The 18,414-nt window shown below is 46.0% G+C and overlaps 2 protein-coding genes across 5 annotated transcripts in view; one reads left to right on the forward strand and one right to left on the reverse strand.

The window, feature by feature from the left end:
* SCPEP1 (serine carboxypeptidase 1) overlaps positions 1-6,358 on the forward strand; it is a 32,628-nt gene extending 26,270 nt beyond the window's left edge. For 2 of the 3 annotated variants that reach the window (XM_070393208.1, XM_070393210.1), the window contains exon 13: positions 1,794-2,379. In XM_070393208.1, coding sequence (XP_070249309.1) covers positions 1,794-1,856 — 63 coding nt within the window. In that variant the 3' untranslated portion in view covers positions 1,857-2,379. Of the gene's footprint in view, positions 1-1,793; positions 2,380-6,156 lie in introns of those variants that run through there. The other variant, XM_070393209.1, reaches the window with a different exon arrangement.
* Positions 6,359-15,275: 8,917 nt separating this feature from the next.
* LOC138993978 (myosin regulatory light chain 2, smooth muscle major isoform-like) lies at positions 15,276-15,823 on the reverse strand. 2 transcript variants are annotated; one of them, XM_070393526.1, is made up of 2 exons: positions 15,650-15,823; positions 15,276-15,484 (listed from the first exon to the last, which is right to left on the reverse strand). In XM_070393526.1, the coding sequence occupies exons 1-2, from the start codon at positions 15,821-15,823 to the stop codon at positions 15,305-15,307; spliced, it is 354 nt and encodes a 117-aa protein (XP_070249627.1). In that variant the 3' UTR covers positions 15,276-15,304. The 2 variants fall into 2 exon arrangements, with proteins under 2 accessions (XP_070249627.1, XP_070249626.1); XM_070393525.1 differs by having other exon boundaries at positions 15,276-15,823.
* Positions 15,824-18,414: the final 2,591 nt, after the last annotated feature.

Raw genomic sequence — 18,414 nt, forward strand, 5'->3', positions numbered from 1 at the left:
GGTGCCCATAAGGCAACTGAATATATAAACCATGTACATGTGCATCTGGAGTCAAGTGTTTGTCCTTGAAGACAGAGATTTGGGGGTCAAATATGGAAAAGGTGAGGGGCAGGGCCCTGGGTGCACCAGTACTTAAGAGATAGGAGGCAAGGCTCTGGCCGGGTAGCTCAGCTCAGTTGGTAACAGCATCGTCCCGATACATCAAGGTTGTGGGTTCGATCCCTGGTCAGAGCACATGCAAGAATCAACCAATGAGTGCATAAATAAGTGGGACAAGAAATCGATGTCTCTCTCCCTCTCTCTCTCTCTCAAATTAAAAAATAAGTTTTTAAAAAATTAAAGAGAAAAAGAGATAGGAGGCAAAAGAAGGAGCCACAAATGAGACTTGAGAAAGAAGCAGCCAGAAAAGTAGGAGGGAGACCAGGGCCATGTGGCATCCTCAAAGCAGAGAGGAGCCAGTGATGTCTAATGCCGCCGGGAACTCGGGTAAAGGACTGACATGTAAGGAACGGTTTGGGTGTACTGATGTGTGTAACCTTTGTAGTGAATGGCAGGCTCTAAAGCCAGCAGGGAGAGGTTGGAACAAACCACTGAGCAGCGAGGGAAAGAGACAACAACTTCCTTAAGAAACCAGAAGAAAGAAACCATGTGAAGCGAGAATTTAGGCAGCTGGGCCGGGTTAAGAGGGTATTTTGTTAATGGCCCTGAGGACCTGCGTACCTTCAGTGTTGAGCACACATTGTGTCTTAGAGAACAACGCTATGAAGAGAGGGGTCCCCACAGAGGCAGGCAGGAGGGGAAGGGGGAGGAGCTAACCACAGGCTTGCTCTGAGCTGGAGCTCAGACCCATTTCCTCTTGGTTTGGAACAAAAAGAACGAGAGATCAGTTGGGGGCAGCCTTAAAATAGCTCTTGGAGACTGTTATTAAGTCGTCCCCCAACCACTTCCCCTTTAGTTGAATTAAATGTCATTTTGGTAAACCCCACTCTGCCAGTATGGCCTTGCTTGGCAGGATTGTTGGGGACAGTGATGTGGCACAGAGAATTGTGGAGCCATTTACTCTCTACCCCAGGCCTCTGCCCCTCCCCCTCCCCCTTTTGATGGTGTGTGGGAACGAGATTTAAAAAAATTTTTTTAAATTGATTTTTAGAGAGGGAGATTGGGAGAGAGAGAAACATCGATATGAGAGTGAAACATCAGCTGCCTCCTACCTGCCTCCTACATGCCCCCTACCAGGGATCAAGCCAGAAACCTGGGCATGCGCCCTGACCAGGAATCAAACTGGCAACCTTCCAGTGCACGGGATGATGCCCAACCGAGTCATACTGGCCAGGGCGGGAAGGAGATTTTTTTTTTTTACAGGAATTATTCAAAAACTCTAAGGGAAAAACAAAACAAAGTTGAATATCATATAAAAACGGGTATACCACCCACACAAAGGGTCTCGTTTGCTTGTTTGTATCGGTTTTGCTTTTCGCTTCCCTCTGGGGCCATGTTTCTACTCTGTTCCCAGTCAACAGCTCAGTCTCACATGGGGAAAGGTCTTTCCTAAACGCACAGACTTCGGGCACCTGCCACCTAACAGGTTGGGGCCCAGAAGAGCTGTCGTCAGGCACAGTGGTCCTTTCACAGGAACGACCCTCTTGTTAAGGGGTGCACCCAGGTGCAGCCATCCTCCCAGGTTGCTGTCACAGAGCAGGCGCTCTTCCGGGAGCTGGGTCTCAGGATGTCACCCCTGAACCCGGCCCCAGGAACAGAACCGGCGCGCTAACTCTGATACTGCTTGGTTCTAGGTGCCTTCTGACCAAGGGGACACAGCTCTGAAGATGATGAAGCTGGTGACTGGGCAAGAGTAGGATGGACTGGGCTGCAGGTGAGCTGCTTGGCCTTGGGGCCCAGGAGCTGAAGCAAGCACCCCAAAGGTGTGGGAGCACCATTGTCCCCTTGACTCTGCCTTGGGCTGTGATTGTGAAGGTTCCTGCCAACTTCTGCAGAGAACAAACTCACTGCCTCTGTGGCAGCTTGGAAGTCATTTCTGCTTCTGAAAAAAACCTTAAGATTTTTTAAATGGATTTGTTTTAATCAAAACGAAGGTGTTTAAACTACGTTAACTTTTGCTTCTTATAAAAGCAAGCTGTGCAATTTATATTTTTAAAAAGTAGAGTGGGGAATTCAGGCAAACAAAGAACAAAATGAACATCCATATACTCTCTTCCTTGGGATACACACTCTAGTGTATATCCTTGGCAGTATTTTTTTTGCTATATATACATATATTTTTTTTGCAAAAATTGAATCATTAGTTTACTGTCTACTTTGTTCACAAATCAGAATGTCATAAATGCCCTTTCATGTCAATAAATGTTACTCTCTAACATTTTTAATGGCTGGTGAGAATTCCATTCTACGGATGTACCGTAATTTCTGTACCAAATGCCCAGTTGTTTCCTATAAGCAGTTTTTAGTTTGTTGCTATTATAAACAGTGCTTCTGGTGATTCACCCCGACAGTTACATTTTTATGCACATCCTTACTATTTTCTTATGGTAAATCCCTAAAAGCATAATTGTTTAGTCAAAGGATTCCAGCATTTCTTTAAAATTAAGACAATGCCTTTGGGACTTTTAAGTTTTCATTTGTGGCTCGAGGTCTGCATAAGGAATCTAATAATTTCTATGATGCCCTGGAAGGAACACTGCCTCCTATAGTTGTGGGACTGAGATTTTGAAAACCAAACCACGTCGTTCCTGTAGAACGTGGGGGAAGCAACTTATACCTCCTTGAGCCGCCCCTTCAGATCGGAGACTAAAACAGGCTCCCTGGGGCAGAGGCGCAGGACACTTGCCCTGTGGTTCGCTGTGGGAGAGAGCATCCTGTGTGCCCTTGGACAAGAAGAGCATGAGAGGCTTGGGTTGGATCCCGCGGACTCACCCATGCTGCTGCTGCTGGGTATCTTTTGCCGGAAACCACGTTGGCTATGAGTATAACTAGTTACGGAGTCTTGTGAGTCCTTCTGGTATTGATTTGCAACACAAATGGAGTTCCCAACCTCAGAGGGGCTCTTTGTTAGTAGGTAGGGTATTGGTTGGGAAGGAATGCAAATTTGAACATTAGGATGGGTCATAGGGCACATCCCAATGGAGCGAGGGACCTCAAACTTCCTTTCCCCAAGAGGCAGCCCTTCCATCCCTTCCTGAGAAGGTTAATCTCTTGCCCTAAGATCCTGTAACCAATTCCCAGACTTGCCCAAGGCCCCTCTTCCTGATACATTGCATCCTCTCAACTCACACCCGTGGCTTCATAGGAATTCCCTATGATCAGCTGACTGAGGAAGAAGAGCCTTGGGCTTGTTTTACAGAGAGCTCCGCATGAGCAGCATGCAGCACCTGCAAGTGGACAGCTATAGCACTAAAGCCGCTCTCTGGGACAGCCCTGAATGATGGCGGTGAAGGGAAATCCTCCCAGTGGACAGAACTTGGAGCAATGCACCTGTTTGTTCATTTGCCTGGGAGGAGAGATGGCCAGAAGAAAGAGTCTGCACCAAATCATGGTTCAGCTAGGTAGCTGGACTGGGAAAGAACACAACTGGAAAGCCAAAAGGTATAAGGAAGAGGTATAAGAAAACACCATTCTGAATGGCAGAGTCTGAAGATACTTGTGTTCTATTTGAACGCTCACCAAAGGGCAGAGGAAGATGACCCCCTCTGTAGCCATCAGACAGTCTCCTTCCCCGCGGCTCCTGTGGACTCATGTACAAAGTGGCCAGGGTGACAGTGATGGGGGTTATGCATGGGCTCAGCAACATGGACTTGTGCTTACCAAGACTGACCTGGCTGAAACTACTGTCAAGTGCCCAACCTCCCAACAGGAGAGACAACACTGAGCCCCTAATATGGCACCATTGCCCGAAGGGCTCAGCCAGCTACCTGGCGTTAGGTTGATTACATTGGACCACTTTCATTATAGGAGGGGCAGCAAGTTGTTCTTACTGGAATTGGCACTTGCTCTGGACAGGGATTTGTCTTCCCTGCCCTCAATGCTTCTGCTAAAACTACCATCTGTGGCCTTACAGAATGGCTCATCCACCATCATGGTATTCACAGGCAATGAGATACAGCAATGGGCTCATGCTCTTGGAGTTCCCTGGTCTTACCACGTTCCCCATCATCATGAAGCAACTGCCTGGACAGGTGATGGAATGATTTTCTGAAGATTCAGTTGCAGTGCCAGCTAGGCAGTGACACCTTGCAGGGCTGGGCAGTGTCCTCCAGTGTGTGGTACATGCTCTAAATCAGCATCATGTTTCTCCTAAAGCCTGGATTTGGGAGTCCAGGAATCAAGGGATAACAAAGTCATTTCTCTCCCTACTAACCCTAGGGATCCAATAGTCAAATGTTTGCTTCCCATCCCTGCAGCTTCAGCCTCTGCTGGTCTAGAGGTCTTAGTTACAAAGGGAGAAATGCTTTCACCAGGGGAGACAGCAAAGATTGCCTTGAATTGGAACTTGAAGCTGCCATCTGGCCTCTGGGCATTGAATCAACAAAGTACTGGCTGGGTGACTGAGCCTGACTATCAAGGAAAAATTGGGTTGCTACTACTCAATTGGGGTAAGGAGGGCAAATGCAAGAGATCCTTTGGGGCACCACTTTAGTACTCCCATATCCGCTAATTAAGGTCAATAGAAAATGACACCCCAACTTAAACTGTTAATTTCCCAGACACTTTACAAAAGGTTTGGGTCATTCTACGTTGCAAGGAACTATAACCCATTGAGGTACTTGCTGAGGGCAAAAGAAATATGGAAAAAGTAGTGGATGATGGTAGTTATACATGCTAGGTGTGACCTTGAGACTAGTTGTAGAAAGGAGGACTGCAATAATTATGAGCATTTCTTTCTTACTTTGATATGAATGTATTTTAATAAATATTAACCAAAAATTTAACCTCATACTTTTATCATCTAATTCAGTAAAGGGATGAGCCCTTTACTAAAATGGATTGTGGAAGTGACTAACGTAGGGCCAGTGTCTTTGGTTTTGAGTGCTACAGAGTGAAAGGGCATAGTTGGCTTGATGTAGGACCCACAACTCACTATTGGACAATCACAGACCCCAAATGGAGTCACTTGTGCTGAAGCCCTTGACACTGACCCTAAACTCAATGGTTACCTAATTGCAGATTCCACCTTCTTCAGGACAGTAATCTTAGTGGTCAGCCTGTAACTTTCCCTAAAGGAAGCTGAAGTAATCTGCCTGATAAGATCCCTGCATTCCCCTATCGAGTCTCAACTGGGCTGACTGGGCACTTCAAGTCTCTGCCACGTATCTGTCCCATGCCAGGAGGCTACCTCAGGAACGTCCTCATGGAGACGACAGAAACACAAGAAAGAGCAAGGCTTCTCGAGTTGTAGACTCAGAAGCACCATACTTGCACTTCTGCTTCATTCTATTACCCAAAGCCAGGCACATGGACAAGTCCAGAGACAGAGGCAGAGGACACTTCAAAGTTAAATGCCCAAGGGGGTGGATGCAGAGAGGGTAAAAGATCATTCAACCCATCAGCAAGACCTATCTTAGAAATACTTTCCACACCTGTCCAATACTCCTTCTATCTTATTGCTACCACCACTTCAGTTCACCATGATCTCTTACGTATCACCACCTGACTGCTCTGTCCAAATCTTTCTTGTCCATTCCTTCTCAGACCATTCTCAATGCAGCAATGAGAATAAACTTAAAAAGAAAACCTGCTCTGACCACTCATTTAATTAAGTCTGCCAAATGGTTTCCTATTGTTCTCAAGATAAAGGTGAAAATCCTGACGAAGGCCTGAATTATTTTCAATTTTCAATTGAGGGGTTATTTTAAAGCAAATAGGTGAACCTGGTGAAAGGGAGAAAGGGAGTGAAGAGGGAGTGTGGGAAAGAGAGGCTTTGTAATGACTTCCATGTGAGGACAGCCTGGGAGCCCTTTCTCCAACCTCATCTTCCAGACTTTCTTTCACTTTATGGTTGGAAGACATCATAATTCCCCAAGTTGTACACTATTTCAAGCCTCTGGGGTCTTACTTGAACTGCTCTGTGTCCAAGTAGAGCTCTTTATCCCTCCTTTTGGTACGGATTCCAAACCCTCTGCCTTTCTCCTTTCCTTCTTCTAGGGAAAAAGGAGAGGAGAAGAGCGCAGATTGGTTTGGCTCAGTGGATAGAGTGTTGGCCTGCGGATTGAAGGGTCTCAGAGAGAGAGAGAAGAGAGGAGGGAGAGGAGGAGGGTCGCGACCCACAGGTTGAGAACCGCTGCTCTAGAGTGCATCTCTCTCTACTTGCTAGATGGATGCTACTTGAGATTCATGGATCGTTCAATAAAGCCAATCAGATCTTTAAATGTATTCAGTTGAATTATTTCTTTAATAGCTGTATAAGACCCAGACACAATGCACGTTATTCCTGAGGAAACAGCCAGCCTTGTGGACTGGATGAAAGCCACTGTAAGGTCTGTTTACTCTGCAAAGGGGATTGTCTGATTTGCCCTGTAAGTGCCTGGTAAACACCTCACATGAAGCAGCTGATATGCTCTGTACATAAGCTGTGTGGGACTGGCTTTATGATGACCGGGATATTCACCTGCTGAATATGCCTGTTACTTGGGTCATGGTAAATGCTGTGGTTAAGGTGACCCCTTTTTCATGGGTACCCAATGTAATTTTAATGCTGCAAAATCAGCAATAATCCCAGAAGCATATTGAAATTGCTGTCTCAGCTTCCCCTCATGGGTTTTACAGATTCTAATAAAACAGGAGATTAATTAACAAGAGAATGAGAAGAGGGAAGGGGGAGGGCCAAGGAACTGATCCCAGCAGGGTGGAAATCTTTAGAAAAGATCAATAAGACTGGACATGACAGGATTGAAAGGGAGGTTTTAATACAGCACTACCGAAGGTTGGTGGAGCAAAGGGACCCCCTGCTGGGCCCCAAACAAGGTTGCTCTCTTTAATTCTTTTTAGAGAAAAAAATTTTTAAAAATATTTTTATTGATTTCAGAGAGGAAGGTAGAGGGAGAGAGAGAAAAAAACAAACATCAATGATATAAAGAGAATCATTGATTGGTTGCTTCCTGCACGCCTCCCACTGGAGACCAAGCCTGCAACCCGGGCATCTGACCTTGACCGGAATTGAACCCCTGACCTTTTAGTCTGCAGGCCAACGCTCTATCCACTGAGCCAAACCAGCTAGGTCTGGAGAATTTTTATTTATTGATTTTTAGAGAGAGAAACATATTTGTTGATACACATTTTATGCATTCATTGGTAGATTCTTGCATGTGCCCTGACTGGGGATTGAACCCACAAGGCTGGGGTATTGTGACAATGCTCTAACCAGCTGAGCTACCCAGCCAGGGCTAGAAATAAAGTTTTTAACTGGGTACATAGCCATCTAGGGGAAAAGAACTACATTTCCCAGCCTCCCTTGTAGCTAAGTATGAGCATGTGATTAAGTTCTAACCAATGGGATATAAGCAGATATCTTCCCCTGGCAGCAGCTAGACACCTCCAATGGATACCTTTCCCCTCAATCCCCCCTTCCCCTATTTTATTCCATTTTACTGGCTAGAATGTAATGCCACCGTTAACGGTAAAGACCATAAGGATCTAAGTATAGAAGTGTTGAGGAGAGAAGCTAGAAGAAGCCATGGTCCCTTCTAGCTTAAAATTATCCAATGTAATTTTAATGCTGCAAAATCAGCAATAATCCCAGAAGCATATTGAAATTGCTGTCTCAGCTTCCCCTCATGGGTTTTACAGATTCTAATAAAACAGGAGATTAATTAACAAGAGAATGAGAAGAGGGAAGGGGGAGGGCCAAGGAACTGATCCCAGCAGGGTGGAAATCTAAACATTAAAGAGTGGAGCCACCAGTTTTCCACCATCTCAAGACCAACTTCTATCTTAAGCCACTGGTGGTTTGGGTTTTCGACCACGTACAGACAAACCGAATTCTAACTAAATACAATGTGGTTTTTAGAAACTAGGAATGGCATTGTTACACTCCTTTTCATAAACCCAGGAGAATTACTGCTGTTGGAGAAAGCATTTCAAATGTACCTTGAGACCATATCATTAGGCTTGGCGTCCTAAGTATTCCTGATCCTAACACCAAAGAAAACTTCAGTGTCGGCAGCAAGAAACTCCAAGTAAAACTCTAGGATTCATGACACCAGCGTCCAATTTAGTTGCCTCAGCTGTAAAGGAAAAGGAGGCGTTGGGGCAGGGTAAAGGTCTCCCAGCTTATCTCGTTTCCCGAGATTACCAGCCCTACTCCAAGAACGGTTAAAAGGCCCTCTTGAGAAACGTGCAACCAAAAATAAAGTGGCATTTGGCATCTCTCTGGGAAAACACTTAACTTTGCTCCTAGAAGAATAACCAGATTTTTTTAATTTGCTAAAGCTCAAGTCAAGCCCTGAGTAAGAAACCACTGAGAAAATATTTTAAAATAAAAATGCTGTCCTAGCTGGTTTGGCTCAGTGGATAGAGCATCAGCCTGCGGACTGAGGGTCCTGGGTTCGATTCTGGTCAAGGGCACAGGCCTGGGTTGCAGGCTCGATCCCCAGTAGGAGGCAGGCAATCAATGATTCTCATCATTGATGTTTCTATCTCTTTCCCTTTCCCTTACTCTCTGAAATCAATAAAAATATATTTTAAAAAATGCCAATTTAAAAAGGAAAAACAAAGTGCCCAGTCAAAAGAAAGTACTGTTAGAATATACTTTGGTTACAGTAAATCAAATCTGGTAAATCTGGGAACTTTGGGAACTTTGGGGCTCAGATTTAAAATATGTTAGGACTGGGGAGCCCGGTTTTGTTTTGTTCCTCAAACAGTGGCTATTTCGGAGGGCAGCAAAGGGAGTGCACTATGTTAGTGTGATGTTCACCTGCAATCCTGGCATTCGAATTTGTCAGCAGTCAAAATCAGGGCCAGACTCAAAAGCAAATAGCTAATTCCAGGTGACTTTCTCCAGAATTAAATATCATCATCAATGACATAGTTTAGTTTGATGTCCTTTGGTGTTGTATCAAACTCTCCCGGGACCAGATTTGCCTTCTCACTGTCTTCTCTGCCAAACCACGGGCCTGGACAGTTTCTGCAAGTTCCCTCCCCTTCCCGCCCCGCTCCCCCCCCCCCCCCCCCCCCCCCCCCCCGCCACACACACACACACACACACACACATCTCCCTAACTCACTGGGGACTGAAGCTTCAGGTGCGTGCACAGCCTTCCTCAAGGAAGCTGGAGAGGGCCACCCACAATTTGTGCTTACACATGGCAAGATGTTAACCTGAGCAAGCTTCCTCCTTCCAGTCTGCACACCTCTGGACTTCTCCAGTTGTTCACCTGGGTAAAGCAAGCAAAGGGGAGTGTTGTTTTAGGCAAAGCCAAACAAAGGTAGCAGACCTGTCTCAAAAGAAATCCTGTAGTGCAGTTCAAAGCCAATGGGATTAAAAAGAAACACGGCAACCATCCTCAGCGGTTGGTTCTATTAGTATGACACATAACTAATCTTATCAAATTAGCCATTTACATATGGATATTAGTAGGTTTCTGAGGTAAGTCTTTTTTAGAACAGTTACAAGTCTGTTTCAGAATAGTTATTTCATCTCCAGGGTAAATGAGATGGTTGTAGAACTTGACAATGAAATCTACACTCTTTGGGGCGGGGGGGGGGGGGTGGGGGGGGGGGGGGGCGGGGGGGGGCGCGAGTTCTGTATATTTAACTTTCTTTTCTTTTTTTAAATTTTATTTTATTGTTTAAAGTATTACAAAGAGTAGTACATATGTCTCCTTTTTCCCCCCATTTACCTTCCCCTGGCCTCCCCTACCCCCCAGTATCTTGCGTCCATTGGTTATGCTTATATGCTGTATATTTAACTTTCATTGGTGGTGGGTTTTGACAGTGTATTCCAGTGTGTTCCACCAGGGTAACAGCTCATTATTACCTTGTGCTTTTTCCTTTAAAGCCACCTATCTGCTGCCACAGCCCCCAGAAGTCTGCCCGTGTTCCTTGCTCACTTTCCCTTTAAGAGTCTTTAGCATTTCAGCTGGTAAAGTTCCAAGTGCCCTCTGGACTAATTGGCACGAAGTGAGAATTTTCTCATTTGGAAGAGAAAGAGCCTGTTCTCCAGGGAAGGCTCTTCAAGGTAATTGCTTTCTCAGAGATTCCAGCCCCCACCTTTGGCAACCTTCACCAGAGACAAATCCTTTTTGCTGTTAAGGAGCTAGAAACCCACAGAAGGAAAAATAGGAACTCGGGACAGACTTGCCGAGACCTTTGAAACCAGTGACCTTGAGAAGGGGAGGAAGTGGGGGAAAGGCCAGTGCAGGCAGAGGCCACTGAACCCTCCCCACCCCCTCACCCCCATGGGCACCACAGCTCTAGCTAGACTTTTCCATTGTCCTTTTTCTAAGGAGCTGCCAGGATGGGGTGCGTTGGTAGAGGGAGCTCATAAATCAATCAGGATTCCAAGCAGGGGGAGGATGGCACTGATTTGGAAAAAAAAAATCTTTAACAAGACACCTGGGCTGAAGGGAGGCAGCAAAGATAGAGCTGGATAAGAAAAGAGGGTGGCTAACCTGGGCAAGACTCCAAGAGCAATTGGTGTGTGCCCAGGGGTGAGTGGGGAGTGAGAGGAAAAGACCCAGAGAAGAGGGAAGTCCTCTTTGGGCCACCACCTGCCACTCCAGGTGAGGAATGTGGAGGAAAGGCCAAAGGGAGGGGGTGTGACAAACAAATGGGGGGGCTGGCTGGGAAGAAGCAATGAAGACTAAAATGGAATTGTCGTTTTCTAGGGGTTATGGATTGTCATTTCCTCCCTCAGCTCTGCTTTGAAATCTTCACTACTGTTGGACACAGGAGATAGTACAGCCCGGCTCGGGGGGGTGGCACTTTATTTTTTTAAGATTTTTTTAAAATTTATTTTTTAAAAGAGAGAGATGAAGGGAGAGAGAGAAAAAGAGAAAAAGGTTAATGTGAGAACAGAATACTGAGCTGTGTCCTGTACATCCCCCACCAGGGATGGAGCCCACAACCCAGGCATGTGCCCTAACTGGGAATCGAACCTGCAACCTTTTGTGCACTAGATGATGCCTAACCAACTGAGCTACATTGGCCGGGCATGTTTTATTTTTTTAATCTGTACTTTCTAATCTTTTCTACAATGACAAGGTAGAAATAGGGGGGAAATAATTGTTAAAAATAAAAGTGAGCCCTAACCTGTTTGGCTCAGTGGATAGAGCATCAGCCTGCGGACTCAAGGGTCCCAGGTTCGATTCCAGTCAAGGGCATGTACCTTGGTTGCGGGCACATCCCCAGTAGGGAGTGTGCAGGAGGCAGCTGATCGATGTTTCTCTCTCATCGATGTTTCTGACTCTCTCTATATCCCTCTCCCTTCCTGTCTGTAAAAAATCAATAAAATATATTTAAAATAAATAAAAGTGATAGCTAGAAAATTCATCCACCAGATACTCACCAAGCCTGTACTGTGGCCAGCACTGGGCTACTAAATGCACAAAGGAGACAAGACCCCTGCATTCCAAAAACTGAGGGAAACCTTTACAAGACAAATAAATATGTCCTGACAAACAGAGATGCATGCAACAAAAGAAATGACTGGGTGCTGCGGCTGAGAGCAATTGGAGGAGGCTGTGAGGGATCGAACCTCATTTAGACAGCAGTTAGCAGGTGACGTTCAGGCTCAGACCTTAAGGAGGCAAAGAAGCCTGCAACTCAAAGAGCTGGCGAGGAGAGTTCTAAACACAGAAAGGGCCCGGGGGAGGGTTCTAAGACAAGAGCGAGCTTGAAATGGGAGGGAGTGTTTGGGAAGTGGAGGTGAGATTGTGCAGTGGGCAGGGCCAGCTCATGCAGAGCCTTGACAAGGAGTTTGGTCTTTATTCTCACTGCAAGAGGAAGCCAGCCCTGGCCGGGTAGCTCAGTTGGTTAGAGGGTCATCCCAATATACCAAGGTTGCAGGTTTGATTTTCGGTCAGGGTATCAGGGCACATACAAGAATCAACCAATGAATGCATAAATAAGTGGAACAACAAATTGATGTTTCTCTCTCTCTCTCTTTCACCAATCAATCACTAAAAAAGAAAAGGAAGCCAATTAGGAGGCTCTTGGAAGAGAAAAGACTGGGTGGTGCTGGTGGCGATGGAAAGTGGGTGGATTTAGGGTATTTTTTTGAAGGGAGAACAAATAGATAAAACATGACATTGGATTGGCAGTGGGGACTAAGACAGAGGGAGGTGTCATGGATGGCTTCCCGTTTTCTGGCTTGGAATTACTTCCCAAAGTGAGGCAGACTGTGCGAGGAACAGGTTTTGACAGGTTACATTTCAGATGTCTGGGTTTATTAACAGGGTATAATCCTCATGAATGTCAAAGGTCTACTATAGATACAACAGACAATGTATTGAACTAATTTCCAATAAAACTTTATGGACAATGTAAAGCCACCAGTTGGTATGTAATCTGTGGCTAGACAATAGTTACCTTTTTTCTAGCACTTACTATATACTGTGCATTTTGTTACACACTCTATAAATATCCCATTAGAGCCCCACATTTTTTATCACCCATCTTACATGTGAGAGAAAAAGGCTCAGAGGGGTTGAGTACCTTGCCCAGGGTCACAGAGCTAGCAAGGGGCAGAGTCTGTATATGTCTGGGCCGATGAGGAAGCTTGGGTTTCTATGAAGCAGGTGTGGTCCTTGGTTACAGCAGGGATTATCTGGGAAGCGCAGGTTAAGATGGGGTTGAGAATGGAAAGGTTTATTGGGGAGTGATACTCATGGACACATAAGACTCCAATGCAGACCTGTCCAAGTCTCTGCCAGCCCAACATGGAGCCCTGAAGCAAAGACCACCCATGAGAGGGGGCACGTGTTGGGCAGAAATGGGTAGATCCTTGCCGCACTACCTCAGCTCACCCATTGGCTGGGGAGAGCACTCCGGGAAGAGCATGATTGCATCTTGAAAGCTGGGCCGAACCCCAAAGGCTGTCAGTTAATTGTGTTCCTTGTATTTGGGCAGGAGCCCATTCTTAAAGGGGATCTGAATAGTGCATCTTCTCACCTGCCACACGCTCTGAAAACTGCCAGCATGCCTTTCATCCCAGAAGAGACAGTGTGTTACTTATCCACTGCTGTGTAACAAATTGTCCCCAAATGCACCAGCTTAAAACAACGAACATTTGTTATCTCACAGTTTCTGTGGGTGCCTATTCAAACAAACATCACTGATAACAATAAAGATTTTAGCTTCACTCGCTCTGAATCGGGTATTGTATTAGCAGGTCCTTACATGCATCATCTCACCACAACTCCTTTATTCACCCAAGGTTTATCGGGGACCAGCCCTCCGAGCTGTGGAGAACAGAATGACAAATGAAGTACTCTCCTGCTCTTGAGGTGCTCATGTCCAGAGGTACAATTTGTTTCAATTTTGCAAAGGAGGAAAGGACAAGTGACACAGTTAACTGACAGCCTTTGGGGTTGAGCTAGGAGGCCAAAGCAGGTCCGTGTGGCTTCAAGGCCAGTGATTTTCGTGAAGACAGCATACTCCTGAATCCACAAGCCTGGACCCATTGCTAGTCTGAGAACCACTGTGAGGAAGGAGCAAGTCGCAAAGAACACACACAATATAATTTCATGTATATGAAGTTTAAAAACAGAGGCTTGCTTGGCGTTGCCCAGGTAGCAGTAACAATAAAGAGAAAGGCAAGGAAATGATTTCTACAAGTCAGGATAGTGACCATATCTGGAGGAGGAGGGAAATGTGATGAAGGTGGGGGGTCCACAGGGGCTTATGCGTGACTGAGTGGTCTAGACGTGGTTGCTGGTTATGGGGTATCCAATTTATAATGATGCATTAAACTGTACACAGGGGACCCTAGCCGGTTTGGCTCAGCGGCTAGAGCATCGGCCTGCGAACTGAAAGGTCCCAGGTTCGATTCCAGTCAAGGGCACATGCCCGGGTTGTGGGCTCGATCCCCAGTGGGGGACTTTTGGGAGGCAGCCAATCCATGATTTTCTCTCATCATGGATGTTTCTATCTCTCCCTCTTCCTTCCTCTCTGAAATCAATAATAATAATAATAGAGGCCTGTTGCACGAAGAGATTCCTGCAATAGGCCTTCCCTTCTCCTGGCTGCCGGCACAGATTTTCCTCCAGCACCGGGGACCCAGGCCTTCGCTCCGGCCAGAGCCGCCTTCAGTCTTCTGTCTTCAGTGCTCTGGCTCGCCTTTAGTCTTCCCTCCGCCTCCGCTTGGAGCCTACGTATGCAAATTAACCGCCATCTTTGTTGGTGGTTAATTTGCATATCATGCTGATTAGCCAATGGGAGGCATAGCGAAGGTATGGTCAATTACCATGTTTGTCTATTATTAGATAGGAGATATATATATATATATATTTAAAAACCCACAAATGTATTAAAAAAATTTTTTTTAAATTGTACATATGTGGGGTGTCTTTTACTCCTCTGTATGTACGACATATCTCACAATAAATACAATTTCAATGAAAACAACTGTATCCAATGGGATGCTATTTGCCAGGTGCAGGCAACTGGGACAGCAGGCTAAAGAGATCCTTTTTCTCAGAGACACAAGGAGCATGAGGTCTTTTTGCCTCCCGCAAATCCCCCAAACAGTTGGGTTTGCATCTTGGCTCATCAACATGTTCTTAAGGTGTGTTACACCCAAAATAAACTCTGAGGAGGACAGTGCTTGGTGAGATCGTGTTGACATTTGATACAACGTGTCTGAGCAAGTTGGCTTTTGTTTTTCCTATTCCTGAAAGGGTGGCTGAAGAATGAAACCCGATTCACATTGTCACAACAGTCACTTAGATCTTTTAACCTAAAGAACAACTTCGTATCAAAGTGCCAGGAAAAGCTCACTCCCGGGTTCCTTGGATTAATTAGGCTTTCTCCTACTTCCTTTCAGAACCTATCGAAAAAGCAGAGGGGACTTAGACTTGTAGCTTGGGTTCTGCAAAGCCAGACCAGCTGGAAATGCCCAGTTCCCTAGATGATCCTTTCTTGGAGGGTCACAGTGGGCACACCTGCCTCACAGTGGCTGTGTGAGCCTTGCCTGGCACTGCTCTCTCTGGGCCTGTTCCTCCACTGGGAGCTGGGCCCTAACCCCTCAGAGGGAGGCTCCCCTGATTGGGACCCATGGGCATGAGCAGGTGCAGACTGTGTATGTGTGTGGAGCAGGTGACTGGGACAGGGGCTGGACATGGGGGCCTTGGGAGGCCTAGTGGTCTTTGTCCTTGGCACCGTGTTTGAGGATGCGGGTGAACTCCAGGTAGTTGAAGTTGCCTTTCTTGTCAATGGGTGCCTCGCGGTACATCTCGTCCACTTCCTCGTCTGTGAAGCGGTCACCCATGGTGGTGAGCAGCTCCCGAAGATGGTCCTCATGGGTAAAACCTGAGGCCTCTTCGTCGAAGCAGGCAAAGGCATTGTGGATCACATCCTCGGGGTCCGTGCCATTCAGCTTCTCCCCAAACATCGTCAGGAACATGGTGAAGTTGATGGGCCCAGGGACCTCGCTCATCATGCCCTCCAAGTACTCATCTGTGGGGTTCTTCCCCGGGGAGGCCAGCATGTCATGCAAGTCCTCCTTGTCAATGAAGCCATCTTGGTTCTGGTCGATCATGTTGCAGACCTCCTTAAACTCCTGGACCTGGGACTGGTCAAACATCGCGAAGACACTGGATGTGGCCCGCTGTGGCTGCCTCTTGGTGATCTTGGCCTTGGCTCGCTTACTGGACATCTTGGCTTCCGGTGGGTGGGGCTTCCCTGGTGTGGACAAGGTACTCTTTCAGTGCGCAGAGCTGGTGCCCTGTATTTTTATTTCCTAAATTTGGCAACCTTGGCGGAGGATACTCAGCTTGTAGCAAAGGACACAATGGGGTTTGGGCAGGCTGCTCCTGAGCAGCTAGCAACTGATAAGCTTGTTTGATCTGCTCACCATCTCCACTTCTCTCCCTTTCCACAGCCATGGGGACGTCTGCCTAGTGTGCAGGCTGTGCACCTGCTCTGCACCAGATAATTTCTATTAAGGAATTACTGTTGATTACACTGTATCATAATAGCATTATCATTCTTTTTAAAAGTAGGTTTTATCTCTTAGAGATGTATACTAAAATATTTATAGATAAAATAAGCTATCTGACATTTGCTTCAAAATAGTATCAGGAGGGAATACATACTGTAGGAAAAAGGCAGATCATGCCTGGCCGGTGTGGCTCAGTGGTAGAGCATCAGCCCATGCACCAACAAAGGATTTTGGATGTGATTCCCAGTCAAGGGCACGTACCTGGTCGGGGTGCATTCAGGAGGTAACCAATTGATGTGTCTCTCTCATATTGATGTTTCTCACTCTCTCTCTCTCTCTTTCTCTCCCCTCATCTCTCTGTCTCTTCCCCCTCTTCCCTCTCTTCCACTGTGTCTAAAAAATAGAAATGAAAAAATCAATGGCCCAGCTGGCATGGCTCAGTAGTTGAGCGTCCACCTATGAACCAGGAGGTCACGGTTTGATTCCCAGTCAGGGCACATGCCCAGGTCGTGGGCTCGATCACCAGTGGAGGCAGCCAATCAATGATTCTCTGTCATCATTGATGTTTCTATCTCTCTCTCTGAAATCAATAAAAAAATATTTTTAAAAAACTCAATGGACAAAATATCCTTGGGTGAGGATTAACAACAACAACAACAAAAGGCAGATCATGGTTGCCTGGGATTGGAAGCAGAGGAAGGGATGGACTGCAAAGGGACACAAGGCAATTTGGAGAATGATAGAAATGTTCTGTATTTTGATAATGGCGATGGTTTCAAGGTGTTTTATATCTGTTGTATGGTAAACATCTCATCAAGTTGTATGTTAAAATGAATCCAGCTTATGTTCATAAATTTTACCATAATAAAGGTAAACATTTAATAAAGGCATACCTTAATAAAAGTACTAGTTAAACAACTAAAATATGGAAGGAGAAGTGGATGAGCATGTGGATTAGACAGGGTTAGCCACAGGATCCTGGTTGGTATGGCAGGTGATGCTTATGCATAAAGTTCATTACACTGACCATCTGCTCTTTGAACTATCTATGTTTAAATTTCTCCATAATAAAAAGTTTTTCAGCCCTGACGAGTTTTGCTCAGTGGATAGAGCACCGGCCTGCGGACTGAAGGGTCCCCAGGTTCGATTCCAGTCAAGGGCTCATGCCCGGGCTGTGGGCTGGATCCCCAATGGGGGCGTGCAGGAGGCAGCCAATCAATGATTCTCTCTCATCATTGATGTTTCTATCTCTCTCTCCCTCTCCCTTCTCTGAAATAAATAAAAATATATATTCAAAAAAATTTTTCCAAAAGGTAAGGCATATAAGACAATAAGAGAAAAAAGAAAAAATTCCAAATTAGATGTTTTGGAATTTTTCAATAGGGAAGAGTTGCTTAAAAAAAATTCATTGCTATGAGATTTGGGTGAGATAACTATGAATGACTGGAAGAAAATGGTTACCATCTAGGATTTTACATTTGTATTTCCTCTGACTCTAAGTTCTCATTGCACGTTAATGAACAAAACTGAAGTCCTAAAAAAGTAAAAAAGTCAGACAAAAGCACAGGATCACATCACCGTGTAAATGTCCTTTCAATCTTTCTTTGTTTAGTCCAGCTGCATTTTTGCATGTAATACGCCTGAATTTGCCACCTGTTTTCTGGTTCCAAGGGAGGCTGACTCATAGTCGCAAAGGGTGGGGTGTGCAAGAAGCCCTCTGGAAATTTGGTGAAGCAGAACTTCGAAATACTGATTCAGCCACACTTTAAACCACCGCTGATCTGGCCAGGCATTGCTTGGTGGAGGTTGGGATGCTATGCTGTTAGAAAGCGCCCCGCCTCTCCCCACAGGGGTGGCCTCCGTGTTAATTGCTTCTTAACGGTTGGGAACCAGCTTTCCCGCCAAGTGTCTGAGGGACACAGCCAGTTCCCTGGCTCGGGCTGGATGTGAAAGTGAAAGGTTCCGACTGAACTCGCTGGCTGGGAACTGTCAGGAGGAAGAACAGGTGGCGCTTAACTCGAGGGTGCTCCCAAGTGGCTGTGGACCAGCAATGGTCCCCTACGGAGAGAGGCAAGATGTGTGAGCCAAACTGTAAGTATGGAAGTACAGGTACTGGATACAGAGGCCTTGCCTGTAACTTCCACCAGTGGCTGGATATGCCAGCATCACAGGGGACACCAGGAGCTTAGAACAAATGCATCATTATGCTTGATCATGCCCTAACTCAGCGGTTCTCAACCTGTGGGTCGCGACCCCTTTGGGGGTCGAACAACCTTTTCACAGGGGTCGCCTAAGACCATCGGAAA

This window comes from Myotis yumanensis, unplaced genomic scaffold (genome assembly GCF_028538775.1).
Source record: "Myotis yumanensis isolate MYYU_CA2020_CCGP unplaced genomic scaffold, mMyoYum1.0.hap1 SCAF_16, whole genome shotgun sequence".
Classification (NCBI taxonomy): domain Eukaryota; kingdom Metazoa; phylum Chordata; class Mammalia; order Chiroptera; family Vespertilionidae; genus Myotis; species Myotis yumanensis.

Excerpts from the sequence above, each read along its gene's own strand:
- LOC138993978 (XM_070393525.1), bottom strand. The coding sequence starts at position 15,823 with ATGTCCAGTAAGCGAGCCAAGGCCAAGATCACCAAGAGGCAGCCACAG.